Source organism: Capsicum annuum, chromosome 4 (genome assembly GCF_002878395.1).
Source record: "Capsicum annuum cultivar UCD-10X-F1 chromosome 4, UCD10Xv1.1, whole genome shotgun sequence".
Classification (NCBI taxonomy): domain Eukaryota; kingdom Viridiplantae; phylum Streptophyta; class Magnoliopsida; order Solanales; family Solanaceae; genus Capsicum; species Capsicum annuum.
The window spans coordinates 108,536,290-108,553,147 of NC_061114.1; the positions used below are offsets into that span (position 1 = coordinate 108,536,290).

At 37.6% G+C, this 16,858-nt stretch overlaps 1 protein-coding gene across 3 annotated transcripts; it reads left to right on the forward strand.

Annotated features, from left to right (window-relative positions):
* The first annotated feature begins 1,868 nt into the window (after positions 1-1,868).
* LOC107868135 (alpha/beta hydrolase domain-containing protein 17B) lies at positions 1,869-16,781 on the forward strand. 3 transcript variants are annotated; one of them, XM_047411936.1, is made up of 6 exons: positions 1,871-2,350; positions 4,189-4,225; positions 12,458-12,541; positions 12,910-13,146; positions 13,251-13,298; positions 15,933-16,781. In XM_047411936.1, the coding sequence occupies exons 1-6, from the start codon at positions 2,046-2,048 to the stop codon at positions 16,326-16,328; spliced, it is 1,107 nt and encodes a 368-aa protein (XP_047267892.1). In that variant the 5' UTR covers positions 1,871-2,045; the 3' UTR covers positions 16,329-16,781. The 3 variants fall into 3 exon arrangements, with proteins under 3 accessions (XP_047267893.1, XP_047267892.1, XP_016570214.1); XM_047411937.1 differs by lacking the exon at positions 13,251-13,298 and having other exon boundaries at positions 1,869-2,350; XM_016714728.2 differs by lacking the exon at positions 12,458-12,541 and having other exon boundaries at positions 1,877-2,350.
* Positions 16,782-16,858: the final 77 nt, after the last annotated feature.

The window sequence follows — 16,858 nt, forward strand, 5'->3', positions numbered from 1 at the left end:
CATTCATCAAAACAGTTTAATTTTTTCATTTGTCTAAATTGTCTAGTATACAATAGCAGAAAGCAAAAAATCACGAATGGATATTCTGTTGTTAAGACTTTTTAAGAAATAAGAACCATAGAACAAAATTGAGAGGATGAAAAAATTGATCATGCAATATCATTTTTAATAACAAAAATGCCAGCAAAAAGAAAAAGATGCTCTATTCTAACTGTAGAAACATGCAGTTGTCGAAAAGAAAGGCTTGACATTCATTATTTTTTTTTGGCAGAAGAGTGATCTCGAAAACAAAAAATATGACCCAATTCTACCCCAGTTAGCACTAGAAGCAACATATTCACCATATATATATATATATATATATATTATATTCAAATTTATATTTTCAAAGAATAATAAATAAAGCTAATTTAGTAAAAAATAAGCTGCTATTCTCTGAATCAAACATAGCAGAGTAGGTCAGTAGAGTATATAAAGATGGATAAACATAAAAGTAATTGAGCCACAAAAGACAATCACAATTCTCCTACGCAATACTTGGCTACAACAACTCACAGAAAAGTAGTGACTATATTCAACAGCGGGACTACTTTACACTCCATTATTTTCTACTCCGTCAAAATAAATTAAAAATTACACAAATACACAACTTATGTTTTCAATATTACAAAAAATCTCAACTTTCTGAACATATTACAAAAATCTCAACATATACACAGAATGTTATGTATATATCGGTTATGCTATGTATATTAATAGGGAGAGAGATTGAGAGAGTAAAGTAATTAAAAAAGTGGGAGAGAGTGTAATTACTTTCAAAAAGGTTGGTATTTACATTATTTATACAAAAATAAAATCTAAAAAATAAAGAAGAACTAATTAAGGCCTTTCTCATTATAACTTGAGGTCTTATTGACATAAAATTAGGCACTTTTAGTTATACCTTCTTACTGAAAAATTTTCTTTGCAGGGGTAGGATCAGAATTATTAATATAATGCAAATCGAAAAATATATCTGGAGGAACAACTAAAGTAAGAAAGTTTGCCTATGCATTTCATAACCTTTCAACTCTGTCTGTTACCTATCTTAAACTACCCGAAAGTAAAACATTCAAAGAAATCAAGATAACAGTATATTCTCTTGCAGGCAGATAGAAAAATCAGATGGAAGACACAAATACTGCTTAAAAAAAATCACCGAAAAGATTAAGAATTTCCTTCACAAAACTTTTGAAGTGTTAAAAATTTGAACTTTTCTTGTGCAAATATTTTGATTGAAATTGCTTATTAGTAGTTTTGTTGGTTCTTTGTTTGGAGATGAAGATTTGACTCATAGCGATATTTATTTTATTTGATTTGCTCGGGATCTATGTGAAAACTACAAATCTCTCAAAAGTAAAAGAAAATCCTACTTAAGCTGTCAATCTCCCAAAACTATAAGAAAAGGGGTTAAAAAAAGGGGCCGAAACAAAATACACCTAGTACATTAGTTGCGAAGAACAACTCAAAATTTTCAAACAGATAAAAATTTTCACAATATAAGCAGTAATTTCAGTAATCCAAACAAACCCCAATTCTTAAAATAAACAAACTTCAACGCAACGAATAAAATCTGTATAATCAAAAAGTCGAAAAGAAAAACACCCGGTAGAGAGCAAGTATAACAACGCAAAATTTATTTTTACTTTCTTAATTGTCGATTTTACATGTTTATCAATGGAGAGATAATGGAGAACACAACACAAAGATAAGAAGGAGGTAGAGAATGACACATATCTGATGCTACACGTGTAATAAAGTTATATAAACTCATCAGCATATCATGTAAAATGACAAAATTATCCTCACACACGTTTCTTTGACATCAAGCATAATGTCAAAACCCTCATTTTATATGAAGTACTAAAGACACTCGTTATTAAATAACAGAAAACTGAAATTCAAACGTTCAAAATAGTCTCTCTTATTCCTTCTATAAAAGAAAAAACCACTACGCAGCTCCTCTTTCCGATTCACGCGCCGCCGTTCACCACCACCACCACAATATGGGCGGTGTGACGTCATCCATCGCTGCAAAATTCGCATTTTTCCCACCGAATCCTCCGTCGTATTCGGTTGTTTCCGACGAGTCGTGCAGCGGTAAGTTATGCATACCGGAGGTACCGAGGAGGGAAAATGTTGATGTTTTGAAGCTGCGTACTCAAAGGGGAAATGAAATTGTTGCATTATACGTGAAGCACCCGAAGGCGTCGGCTTCTATGGTTTATTCTCATGGAAATGCTGCTGATTTGGGGCAAATGTTTGAATTTTTTGTTGAGTTGAGCCTCCGTCTTCGGGTTAATCTTATGGGGTAAAAGTATCAGTACTCTGCAGAATTATTTAACAAAATTATCTATGTTTTCCCATCTGTTTCGATTTGTTTGGTTTACTTTCGTTTGGAAGAAAATGTTTTTTCCCCTTTTTTTGTTAAATTTTTAATTCTAAAATTTTTATATGACATGTTTAAATAACAGGATTAAAGGTAATTTTGATATATTTTATGTATCTTTAGTTTAAGATCATAAGGGTTCATTTGGTATGGGAGTAAATTATCGTAGAATTATAATAGTTAGATTTGGATATATTGAGATATCCCAAAAATAAGCTTGGAATAAAATTTATACGGTGGTTGATTGGTTGTATAAGTCTTTTTTCTTTTTGATAACCATGGTGTTCGGACCAGCTTGTGTGTACCTCGACTAATTCCACAAGATACATGTCACATCCCAACAATATCAGGTATCAAGTAACTTTGTCCATCAAGGCTAGAATAGATGGAAAGAAATCACCTAGTGTTTTATCTCTACTAGTATTTGAACCTTAGACCACAAGTGCTGAACCCACTTCATTGACCACTAGCTTCACCCTTGGGTTTATACCGTCAACTAATTGTAGTATAAATCTTATCTCAGTCTTAATGCTAGGATATCCCGTCTCATCCTGCGTATCAAACCAACCCTAAGATTTTAAAGTTTTCTTTACTTTTTAAAACTCACTGGGAAGTTAAAACCAACCAAACAAATTGAAACAAATGGAGTAGCTTTTATGTTTGCTTTGTTTTTGCTTCTTTGTCATCTGATCCTGAGCTTTAGAAGTTAGATCACCCATTTTTTCTTTATACCCTTGCTCCAGTTTTTGCTATGGCATTTCTTAGAGGAAATATATTGTTCTGAAAACTAGGACAATTGCATTTAACTGACTTGGAGCTATAATGCAGAAAGGCCCTCCATCCTGATAAAAGATAAAATTTAAGGAAGGGAAAAAGAAAAAGAGAAAGGCAAAATTAATCTGATCAGTGACAAGTAAGGAAGTATGAGTTTCTTTTCTCTTTTTGTTAGTTTAGGTTATTTTTTCCTATCCTAGCGACCCAAAATGCAGCTTTTCTGGTAACCGACAATTGGAACTTCCATTTTTGTGTGACATTTCACTGAATGTGAATTGGAGATGTTGGATGTATGATGTTCTTTGTCAGCAAGTAGATGTATTTGTTCAAGAGCTAATGGGGAATTATCTATTGAAGACTAAATTTTAAATGGAGCATAAGTAACGCACATTAGTAATATGTAATTTTCTAATACTAATGTAATATCCTATCTGTATTCATAAAGGAAAGTGTCTTAGCAAGGAAATCCATATACATGTTTCCTTTTTAAGCTCTTCTATACGAGTTCTCCCTCTCTCCGATGAGTTCGGATCTTCATTTAAGATCGTACTGTTAGGAAGGAACATATATCATTTAAAACACATCAGGGACTTAGATTAATTATTGTGGATATTTATTACAAGGAGCGAGCTGGATTATGAAGTTCATAATGCTACTGTTGATGGACTTTACTTAAAAAATTGCTTTAGTATAGTTCTTTTGTTTGGTAGGGGTGAAACAGAGAAAAGGATAATGTATTTCTTTTGGTGAAGCTTAAGATTTGGTGGTGCATCAGTATTTTTCTATCAAATACTTTTATTCAAGTGTACCATAGGTCAAATGAATAAGGAAACATTTGTTTCACATGATTTTATGCCTAAATCCTTCTCTTCTTTCTTCACCCTTTCTTCTCATTTTTGTATAGAAATTTGTCAAACTAGACAGTGAGATTGCTATTTTCCTTGGTTTCTTGTTCTTCACTAACTTGCTCATGTGTGCTTCTTTAGGTATGATTACTCTGGATATGGACAATCGGCTGGAAAGGTTAGATATCTATTACCATAAATGTCATTACGCGATTGATGACATCAGAAAGGCTGTTTTAAATGATGTGGTGGCTTTATCCTTTTTAATTTTGGTTGGGGAAAGTGGAGGGGAGGGGTTGGTTTCTGTAAAAGAAATTCAACAAAGGTAACCTTCTGGACAACATTCAGCTGCCTTCAAAATCCAGTCTTGGGGAATTTCCTATCTTATCGACAAAATGCACTAGTGAGAAATATAAATTGGCTATGTTTTCTACATAAGAGTTCTATCGTCTACTTATTTGAGCAGCCACATTTGATGTCCTTGAACCATGAGCTTAGATTCTCTGTTGGTATGATAACTAGAAGCAGAAAACACCTTCTAGAACTTAGCAAGCATATGTAGTTGGTCCAGTGAATTCTCTAGGACCTTGCACAATGCACCTTGGCGTTTTTAGTGCTACTTCGTATTTTCTGAAAGTGGTAAATTACCTTTTCTTTCTCATGAGGAAGACATGTCCTAACTCTAAGTTGCGAGAATTAATGGAGAGAAAAAAATATTATTGAAAATTGTGTGTCTACATAATTACATCTAGACCCTATTTATAGACACTTTAGTACAATCCTTTTTCAAGTAGGATTTACTATTCCTATTCATATTCTAACACTCCCCCCTCAAGTTGGTGCATACAAATCATATGTACCTAACTTGTTACAAATGTAATTAATACAAGGACCGGTGAGGGACTTGGTGAAGATATCTGCAAGTTGATCACTTGACTTCACAAATTTTGTAACAATATCTCCTGAGAGTATCTTTTCTCTGACAAAGTGGCAATCAATCTCTATGTGTTTAGTCCTCTCATGAAACACTGGATTTGATGCGATATGAAGGGCTGCTTGATTATCATACACAAGTTTCATCTTATCATTTTTTCTAAATTTTAGCTCTCTCAGGAACAACAACAACAACAACAAAAAACCTAGTACATTCCCACATCGTGGGATCTGGGGAGGGTAGAGTGTACGCAGTCCATACCACTACCTCTAAAAAGGTAGAGAGGCTGTTTCCGATAGACTCCCGGCTCAAGACAAAGGACAGTATATAAAACATCAAAAGCATGAAACACGATAAAAATAACATAGGTACGACATCCACACAAAATTGTACATTGCCAAACAAAGGACACCGAGGCCCTCCTACCTACTGACTACGACTCATCCACCCACTTTAGCCCTCTACCCTGATGCTTTTCCTCCATACCTTCCTATCCAGGGTTATGTCCTCAGCCAGTTGTAATCACTCCAAGTCACTTTTTATCACTTCCCAACAGTAGTCTACCCCTACCCCGCTTGAAACCATCCAAGGCCAACCTCTCACACCTACGAACCGGGGCATCCGTGCCCCTCCTCATCATATGACCAAACCACCTCAACCTCACTTCTCACATTTTATCCTTCACCGACACTACTCTCACCTTCTCCCGAATAGCTCTCTCAGCAACTTTTTGATCCAAATTAGCTCACAAGTTACTACAACCATTGCTCGATATTCTGCTTCTGCACTAGATCGAGCAACCACACTCTGTTTCTTACTTTTTCAAGACACCAAATTACCTCCTACTAAAACATAATATTCGGAGGTAGAACATCTATCAGAAAGTGATCCTGCCCAATCAGCATCTGTGTATCCAATGATATGCTCGTTACCTCGATTCTTAAAGATTAGTCCTTTACATGGAGCTGCCTTTATATATCCCAGAATACGAACAACTACATTCCAATGACTATCATAGGGGAAAGTCATAAACTGACTTACAGCACTCACAGGAAAGGATATGTCAGGTCAAGTCACGGTGAGATAATTTAACTTTACAACCAACCGTTTGTACCTTTCAGGGTCATTGAGTGGCTCCCCCTGTCCTGGCAGAAGTTTAACATTTGGATCCATAGGAATGTCAATGGGTCTATATCCCATCATTCTTGTCTCCTCAAGAATGTCTAAGGCATACTTGCGTTGAGAAATAACAATACCTGATCTGGATTGATCAACCTCAATACCTAGAAAATATTTTAGTCTGCCGAGGTCTTTAGTCTGGAAATGCTGAAAGAGATGTTGCTTCAATTTAGTGATACCATCTTCATTATTGCCGGTGATACTGATATCATCAACAAAAACCACCAAAAAATACATAGATTTAGTTGAGAATGTCGATAAAACACTGAGTGATAGCTCACTACGAATCATGCCAAACTGCTGAATTACTGTGCTAAACTTTCCAAACCAAGCTCGAGGGGATTGTTTTAGACCATAAAGTGACCTGCGCAATCAGCATACAAGACTACTAGACTCCCCCGAGCAACAAAACCAGGTGACATATAGACTTCTTCCTCAAGATCACCATGCAAAAAAACATTCTTAATATTCATTCAGCTGATAAAGAGGCCAATGACGAACGGCAACAATGGATAGGAAAAGACGGACAAATGCTATTTTGGCCACTAGAGGGAAAGTGTCACTATAATCAAGCCCAAATATTTGCGTGTATCCTTTGGCAACAAGGCGAGCCTTAAGCCGATCAACCTGACCGTCTGGACCAACTTTGACTGCATAAACCCAACGGCAACCAACAGTAGATTTACCTGCAGGAAGGAAAATAAGCTCCCAAGTACCACTCGCATGTAAAGCAGACATCTCAGCTATTATAGCCTGCTTCCAGCCTCCTGAATGAGAAAGTGCTTTACCTATTGTCTTAGGGACGAAAATAGAGGATAAAGACGATACAAAAGTATAATGGGGTGATGATAAACGATGATAACTCAAGAAAGTATAATGGGGGTTAGCATTATGAGTGGAACACATACCTTTTTGAAGTGCAACTGATTGGCTAAGAGAAGGCAAGTCCGCAGTAGGAGCAACGTCCGACGCATGACATGAATCATTTGGGACTAATGGTGGACGCGGACGATGATGATAAGTGAGAAATGGCACCGCAGCTGGAGATGTAGAAGTAACTGTTGATTCCTCAAAGGTTGGTTCGGGTAAGTCCAGAGATACGAGTAAGACCAAGGATGGTGCGGGTAAGACTGGAGATACGGGTAAAACCTTAGAGATATTAGGATGATCAGAAGATGCATAGTAAGGTTGAGATTAAAAAAAGGTGACATCGGCGGACATAAAGTAACGACGAAGATCCGGTGAATAATAACAATACCCTTTTTGAACTTGAGAATAACCAAGGAAGTCACACTTGAGAGCACGAGGGGCTAATTTATCTTTTCCAGGGGCTAAGTTATAAACAAAACATGTGCTCCCAAAGACACGAGGGGGGATAAGGTAGAGATGTGACTGTGGAAACAATATAAAATGGGGAACCTGATTCTAAATGGAAGATAATGACATTCTATTAATTAGATAGCAAGATGCGAGGACTGCATCACATTAAAATTGCAGCGGTACATGGGATTCAATAAGAAGAGTGCGAGCAGTCTCAAGAAGATGCCTATTCTTCCTTTCTGCTATACCGTTCTGCTGAGGGATGTATGGACAAGACGTCTGGTGAATAATTCCTTGATGAGACATAAACTCCCGAAACTGAGAGGATAAGTATTCTAAGTCATTAGCACTATGAAAAGTACGAATAGAAACACCAAATTGAGTTTGTATTTCAGCACAAAAATTTTTGAATATAGAAAATAACTCAGAATGATCTTTCATTAAAAAAACTCAAGTACATCCTAAAAGTCATCAATGAAACTAACAAAATAACGAAAACCTAAGGGTGAACTGACTCTACTAGGACCCCAAACAGCAGAATGAACTAATGAGAAAATAGACTCTAAACGACTCTCAATACTACGTGAAAAAGTAGCATGGGTGTGTTACCCAAATTGACATGATTCACAATCTAATGTGGATAAACTAGACAAACTAGGCACTATCTTTTGCAGCTTAGATAGACTCGGATGTCCCAAATGTTTGTGAATCAGGTCTGAAGGGTCTGTAACGGAGCATGCTGTGAAGGAATTTGAAGAGATAAGATGATAAAGGCCTTGTGATTCATGTCCTGTGCCAATCGTCTGTCCTGTACTGTGATCCTGCATTAGAAAAGAATCATAAAAAAAGTTATGCTACAATAAAGGGCACGTGTCAAACGACTAATAGATGCAAGATTAAAAGGACAACTAGGGATATAAAGAACAAAGTCTAGAGTGACAAAAGATAGGGGTTTGGCTTGTCCAACTCCTTTTGGTTTTGTTCGAATCCGATTGACTAAAGTAATAGCAGGAAGAGATTGTGAATAAACAATATCAGACAAAAGTGATTTGTTACCAGAAATATGATCAGAAGCACCTGAGTCCATAACCTATGATCCAGAAGTACATAATTACATCAAGACCCTTTGTATAGACACTATAGTACAATCCTTTTCCAAGTAGGATTTACTATTCCTATTTCTATTCATATTCTAACATAAGTAACCAATGGTCTTAGGTTTTCTTGAGCCATCAATCTATCTTTAAGCAAGAACAACAACTGTCTTTACGAAGTTGCGTGTAATTATGCCTGTATTTAAGTAGCATAAGCTTGAATAGTTTATTTTGAAATACTCAAGTGAAGTTCATGAATTTAATATATGCCAGGCAGATCCTTCTTCTTCGGTTTTTGTGTCTTTTGTGTATGTGATAGTGAAACACCTTGGGTTTTGGAACCTTAGAAAATTTTCTGGGTTTTGGACTTACTGGATACCGTACGACTTGGGGTACCAGTCGTATGATGGGTACGATTGGTATGCTCTGGTCGTATGCTAATCAGTGTTGGTTGGTGGGTTGGATTGGTTTTTGAAATGGGTATGACTTGGGTAGGTACGAGTTGTATGGTGGTTGACAAGTCGTATGGTTTGAGTTTTTCCTTCACTTAATCTGAAACTTAGTAAAGTAACATGGATCTAAGTACAAGTGGCTCACCATGAGCTGTAAGATACGGTACGGGTCGTACCATTGACTCGTATGGTAGACAATGTTCAAACTTTCTTTGATTTTATTCTGCCAGGGATACAGCTTAGGGGTACAAATCGTATGGTTTGGATACGACTTGGTTTGGGTAAGTCGTATGGTGGACAGTGTTGGGTCCAAGGGGGAGGCCTAAGGTACGAGTGGTGGGTACCACTCGTATTGAAGGGTACGAACGGTATGGTGGAGTCGTCTGTGGGAAGTTAGACAGTTTAAGTTGGGGTAATCTAGATATTTCCCCTTATAACTCCTTGGGACCCCACGACTTATATCACACTTGGGACATCAATTACCCTATTATTCTAATCTTAAACACTTAGAAACACTCTCTAATTCTCTCTAAGACTCTTGGGTAAAGGAAGGCTAGGGTTTCATCTAGAGGATTATTTTGGGACTTGTACGGGTAATTTCTCTCCGTCATCTTTGTAATCTAAGGCAAGATACTTCTCCCTCATTGTTAGTACCAACTAAAGGCATGTTTTATACAATGTTTTCATGGCATGATTATTGTATGGTTTTGGAGTTTTCAAATATATGTTGGGGTTTTGGTATTAAATGATTGGTTATGGTTTTCCATGTTTTAATTATGTTTTTACATGCTTTAATGGTTGTTTGGACAATTGGTTGCATGGGAATGGTAAATTGGTAATTGGTTTTGATTTTGGAAACACTATGCCCCCAACATGTTTGATAAAATGCCTATGAGAATGCTTTTCCTATATTATTGGACTTTTAATGGAACTATTGCATGGTATGGTTTGGTAATGGAACCCTAAATGGTATAAATGGTTTGAAATGGTTAATTGGTAAGGTCTTGGTGGTCATGGTTATGGTTAATTAAACTTCCTTGTGGGGTACAAGGGAATCCCCCAAGTAAAGATGTTAATCCCCTAAGCAAACTTAATAATGAAACATTTGTGTGGTAAACGGGACTTCTCCTAGTTAACTTGATAATGTAATCTATGGGTTTATGGGAATCCCCTTACATACAAAGGTTGGCTAAAGACATTGCTTGCAAGCTATAGTCGGTATGATGATACCACTACTCATAGCCTTGGTTAATAATAATGGTATAATGATTTGGTTGGATGGTAATGGTTTTAACTGGGCAATAATGCCGAGGTGTGATAGCTAACCGTGAAGGTGCAAGTCCAATGGACGGGCACTGGAAACTCATGTTTGCCGACATGAGGGGTGGTCATATCGACCAAATATAATACTATGAGGTACATGGGAATCCCTTAAGTACACTGTACATATGTATCATGGAGAGCGAAGAGTACTTGGGAATCCCCTACTCTTATGGTATCTCCGGTTTATGCGGCTACACGCATTGGGGCCCGTTCAAGGGTTACACTGGACCCATATAGCCCGTGGGTGGTTCTAGGATGGTTAATCTACACATACCCAGGTTAATGGTTTTAAATGCATACTAAGCCCGGTTCCCTTTCCCGGCATGGTTTATATGTATCAATATATGTATGGATATGTGTGCATGGTTGGTTTACGTGGTAATGGAACCCTAAATGGTATAAATGGTTTAAATGGTTTGGAATAGTTAATTGATAAGGTATTGGTGGTCATGGTTATGGTTAATTAAACTTCCTTGTGGTGTACAAGGAAATCCCCCAAGTAAACATGTTAATGAACAACTTGTGGGGTACATGGGATTCCCCCAAGTAAACTTAATAATGGAACACTTGTGTGGTACACAGGACTCTCCCAAGTTAACTTGATAATGTAATCTATGGGTACATGGGAATCCCTTTACATAAAAAGTTTGTTAAGGACATTGCTTGCAAGCTATAGTCGGTATGACGATACCATTACTCATAGCCTTGGTTAATAATAATGGTATAATGGTTTGGTTGGATGGTAATGGTTTTAATTAGGAAATAATGGCGGGGTATGATAGCTAATCGTGAAGGTGCAAGTCCAATGGACGGACACTGGAAACTCATGTTTGCCGACATGAGGGGTGGTCATAGCGATCAAATATGATACTATGAGGTACATGGGAATCCTCTACGTACACTGTACATACGTATCATGGAGAGTGAAGGGTACTCGGGAATCCCCTACTCTTATGGTATCTCCAGTTCGTGCGGCTACACGCATCGGAGCCCGTTCAGGGGGTTACACTGGACCCATATAGCCCGTGGGTGATTTTAGGACCGTTAAGCTACACATACCCAGGTTAATGGTTTTAAATGCATGCTAAACCCGGTTCCCTTTTCCAGCATGGTTTATATGTATATATATGTAGGGATATGTGTGCATGGTTGGTTCACTTGATTTTAAAGGTTGACATTACTTTATCCTTATCATGAGTACTTGCTAGCGTTCACCCGTTAAACCGTCTTCGGGCGGATGTATCTCCACGTGATGTAGGAACCGGCCATTCTACTCCTCCTGTTTAGTGATCGGATTCGGGATCGGCTATTTGATTGAAGTGGTGAGCTTCCATATTTTGGAAGGCTCTATTCATGTCATGGACATCTTTACATACTTTGGATATTTTGTGGATATTGGTTTTGGCTATGGTTGGGAGCATGTCCCAACTAGATATTGTTTTTCTTTTGGTTAGAGGCTTTTGTGGAACTACTATGGGTTGGAATGGGCGGGATTGGTAGTGGTGTCAGCCTTAGTATTGGCATTGGTATTGGGGCGGATAACGTTGGACTAAATTTATGATTGTTCCATCATCTTATATTATGTTATGGACAGGAACTTGGTTATTGTTTTGGATGTTGGCTTATGGTTTTGGTTTGGTAATTGGTTATTGGTTGGGTTTGGACGGTTCGACTCGTTTGGGTCGGTCTCGATCATGGACCTATCCCAGAGTTTGGAAATTGTATAAAATACGCTATCTTGTTCTATGTTCGGAATTCATCCGACTCAGGGTACCTATATGGTTGGTTGGGTTGGGTTGGGTATCGGGGGCAGTCTCCAGTTCTGGTTGGACTTGAGATACCCATTACGATAAGGCCCTGGTTCGGGTCGTGTCAGATAGAGCCGCTATAGTATGTTTTTTGTTGCAAAAATGGATAATCACTTCTTGATTTCTTGCAACTTATGACAATTTAGTTGATACCATCTTATCATACAATAAGGTGAAAGCCTTTACGCCGCGTAAGCCTTTTCAGTACTGCTGGAAGATCTAATGTCATTAAATCTTCATCTATGTCCAGGAAATTATTTTCTTGCATCCATATTTTCTTAACTTCTGTTTTGAGCCTAGGGTCTATTGGAAGCAGCCTCCCTATCCCACAAAGGCCTGTGTACATCCTATCCTCCCTTGACTCCACTTGTGGGATTACACTGGGTATGTTGTTGTTGGATGTCCAGAAAACATTTTCATGATAACTTGTCTTCTTATTTTTCATTTTGTTCCTTCCTTTCAACACTAGCTTTAGCTATTTGGTTTGGGCATTTAGAAGTGTTATTAGGTTGTTCTTTGAGCTTTCTTTTGTTTCTCTTCGTCTTTTTCTGTCTTAATATCATAAATTACTTGTTTTGGAGTCTCAATAGATATCTAAGGACCTTATAATAAACACAAAAATAGACATCTGATGAAGTATCAGTGGAAACTGAGAATATTCTGACAGTATTTAGGTTATCTGATGCATTTATTCCCCTTATTGCTTGTCAGCTATTGCTCATTATATGAAAAATTATCCTTCTCTGAACCAGCCATCTGAGTGTAATACGTACGCGGACATTGATGCAGTATATAAATGCGTAAAGGAGCAGTACGGGGTCAAAGATGAACAGCTGATACTGTATGGTCAATCTGTTGGCAGTGGTCCAACAGTTGATCTTGCGTCACGCACACCCAATTTAAGAGCTGTTGTTTTACATGGTCCAATATTGTCTGGTCTAAGAGTGTTATACCCTGTCAAACGCACACATTGGTTTGACATTTACAAGGTAAATTTACACACTTAACTGGTTATAGACTTATAGTTTGATTTTTGTTGCTTTTTCCTATTTGCATTTTTACTGGCTGATTTTTTTTTCCCAATTTATTTCAGAATGTCGATAAAATTAATATGGTGAATTGTCCTGTTCTAGTCATCCATGTGAGTTCTCTTTACAACTTTTTAATGCTTCCGTCCCCTAATTTACTTTCTTTCCTCCCCTTCTCTCTGAGCCCGCTATCAGCCTCTTGCAACTTTTAGTCGGTATCTTGAAGTCCTTGGAGAATTGGGGGATAGAAAAGGTACAGGGACTACCATTTTACTAGTTTCCTCATGCTTGTAGTTTCTTCTCTAGAGACTTGCTTTATGATGGATCATTGGTTTCCTTTTTCAACTGAATATTTTCTATGCCACAGGAAATTTTGATTAAGTTTCTAAGTTAGTGATGCTTATTTTCTTTTCTTCTAAGTTTAAATGCTATGAAAAATAGTCGATCTGAATTTTGTCAAGAAGATCCTAGAGGATGAGAATTTTATCAGAATTCAGCTCGTTCCGATGATGTCACTGTAATGCAGGGCGACTGGACATGGGGTAAATACATTAGTAATGCCCTGAACTTGTCCAAAAAACTCTATTTACATACTCCAACTTTACGGGCGTCCCCTTACTCCCGTTCTTGATCATAGTGGAACTACTACCATCTCCCTATCAGACCCAAAACCAGCTACATAGAGTACATGTATTCCACATTACCTTCCACATATGGAAAGCTTTACAACTCTCTTTCTTTCACAAAATTTTTCTGTTCCATCTTCTTCCTTCTCCATCCAATCACTTCATGCTCCATTCCAAAAGAAATGATCTTTCATAGACAGGTTTTCCATGTTCCTATCTCAAACCCAATGCTAAATTTCAAATTTGGGTTCAAGCGAAGAAACACCAGCGAGCTTTGGCCAGGAGAAGATTTTGGGCGACCTTTTCTTGTCTTCCACTTTGGGCGACCTTTTCTTGTCTTCCACCCTTCTCCATCTAAGAATCTTCTTCATCCATCCATCTCTTTATAGGAAACCCCTCTCCAGAACCTTAAAAATAGAACTGAAAGGAGAACTTCACCAGAAAAATTTTCGACAACATATAATCTTACTGTACTGTAACTATGATGGGGCTGAGAAATGAAGGTGGTGCTGTGTGTAACTTTTTTTTTTTTGAATGACATGCAATGTATTCAGGAATTTTAGGCTGAAGGGGTGAAGTTGGTGGCTGGTTTAGGTAGCATTTGTGGTACCTTGCAGATTGAGATAAAGGTGGAGTTTGGAGATGAACTTTTTGTGAAGAAGTGTGGTTGTGTATATTTTTGTGTTTAGGAAAGGGGATGGCCATGGTGGAGATGGAAAACTGGGAAAGAGGTCTTCTCTGATGCAAGTTAGTTGTCTCAAAAAAGAGGTCTTCTCTGGTGTTGGTGGAGGCCACAGCAGCAATGGTGGAGGTTCTAGTGGGAAAGAAGGAAAGCAAGAAAGAAAAACAGAAAAAAGGAGCAAGGGAATGGATATTCCCACAAAAGTGTAGGAGACCTTACCCCTACCTCATGGTGGTAGGGAGACAACAACAACAACAACACCAAACCCAGTATATTCCCACAAAAGTGGGGTCTGGGGAGGGTAAAATGTACGCAGTCCATACCGCTACCTCCAAAGAAGTAGAGAGTGTTTCCGATAGACCCTCGGCTCAAGATAGAGAATAGTAAACAGGAGCGTAATGAAACATGAAGCATGATGGATGACATAACATAAAAGGAATAAGACATAATAAAATAGAAATTAGAGCAATACGAAGATAAGGTAGATAAGCGCAATATGAGATAAGAGGTAAGCCATAGGACATTTGGAATATGACCCCCACCTAGCAGTAACATACACACACAGACCAGAGACACCTGCCACACCCAGACCCTCCTGACTAGGGGCTCCTACCTATGGAGGGAGACTGTTTCAGAAATACCCTTGGCTCAAGTAACGCATACTAAAGCAGTCTGAAAAGTAAAATACAGAATTAAAGAGAACATATCAAATAATAGGGAAAACATTACATAGCATTCAGAAAACAAAGAACAGTAACAACAACCAAATAATGCGATATCCGAAGCACAGGAAACATGTAGTAACAGAATCATCGGATTATAAACTAAAAGATTAATGCAACTACTACCTGTATGGAAGGAGAAACAGGTACACTGTACAATGGAGAAAGAACAAGAAGTAGTTTTGAGTGTAATTGTTGGATAATATCCAATTAGCAAATGTCTGTACAATTTACTGCACTTTTAACACTTTCTTTTGTTTCACGCGCATTTCAGAATGTGGGCACTTCCTTTGCCACGTCATCTGTAGGGATATTACTTCCATTTTGATCAAGAATAGAAGGAATAAGACGCTCATAGTTGAAGTGTGTAAATGACATTCTGAACAAGTTTAGGGGGTAACTTTATCTTTTTCCTCAGACCTTCCAATGGGTTTTATATACATTGAATGAATTAACTTGTCTTTGTCTGCAGCGAGTGGAAAAGCTTTCTTTTCCAGCAAATCTTTAAGTTAATGAAACGCGTTTGCAAAATGTTAAAACACACTCATAAACGTGATTTTATGCTCTTTTTTTTAATTAAAGATAAAACTGAATTTCATGTGGTCATTTTAATCAAATCTGCGACTCGATAACAGCCAAAAATCATCATAATGCGACTATTTTTAGTGTACAAGTTATTCTCTCTAACATCTTAGTTATTAACATTTCCATGTGTAGGGAACAGCAGATGAAGTTGTTGATTGCTCCCACGGAAAACAGCTCTATGAGCTATGCAAGGAGAAGTATGAACCATTGTGGGTAAATGGAGGGGGGCATTGCAATCTTGAATCTTACCCAGTGTACATCAAACATCTAAAGAAATTTGTTCTTGGTCTTGGCAAATCAAAGCCTGCTACAAATGGTTCTCGTAAAACGCCTTTAGTCTCTGACACCCAGAAACCTGCTGAAAGTGGCGCCTCAAACACACTCAATCTACCTTTTGACCTTCCAGAAATTCCCAGAAATAGTTTGGATAGTCAACTTGATAAGATGAAGTCAAACAAACCTGAGAAGTCTCGGATGAGCAAAGATTGTGTTGAAAGGTTTAGGAGACGAAAGATATCTGTGTGGTAATAGTTTTTGTAGAGGGATAATCCTGTTAATAATCTATAAAATATTGGATTGAGATGAGCTTAAATGCAGCAACATGGATAGTGAGGACTTGTATAGCCGACTCAACTTGTTGGAATTGAGGCGTTGTTCTTGTTGACAGCACAATGCTAGAAGGAATGCGATGGTCTATCGGGTGAGCTTCAACACCAAATACTATGTTGAGTGTGATTGTAGGTGTAAATAATTGCATCATTTAGAGGTGTAGTTGGATTTCTCCATCCATTTTTGCCCTGTATATAATTTCAATTGTTCAACCGTCATTTTGATGTAGAAATCTTCTAATTTTTGGCTGTGATGGCTCTAACAAAAGTACATTGGCAAGAGACACAAAATATTCAACTATTGTGGTATAAGCTCTTAAATTCGTATTTCTCTTTTAACTATAGGCTATAATAACAATATCCATGTCTAACACAGGTACTCTGGTTTGGTCTTTGGACCCGTGCATAACAGAAGCTGTGTCTACCGAGCTGTTCTTTTTTAGTTTATAT

What these genes read in the sequence shown, in the direction of transcription:
- LOC107868135 (XM_047411936.1), top strand. Translation starts at nt 2,046, where the DNA reads ATGGGCGGTGTGACGTCATCCATCGCTGCAAAATTCGCATTTTTCCCA. An exon ending in CTTCGGGTTAATCTTATGGG is followed by an intron (nt 2,351 to 4,188) that starts GTAAAAGTATCA and finishes GTGCTTCTTTAG; the next exon opens with GTATGATTACTCTGGATATG. An exon ending in CACTTGTGGGATTACACTGG is followed by an intron (nt 12,542 to 12,909) that starts GTATGTTGTTGT and finishes TCTCTGAACCAG; the next exon opens with CCATCTGAGTGTAATACGTA.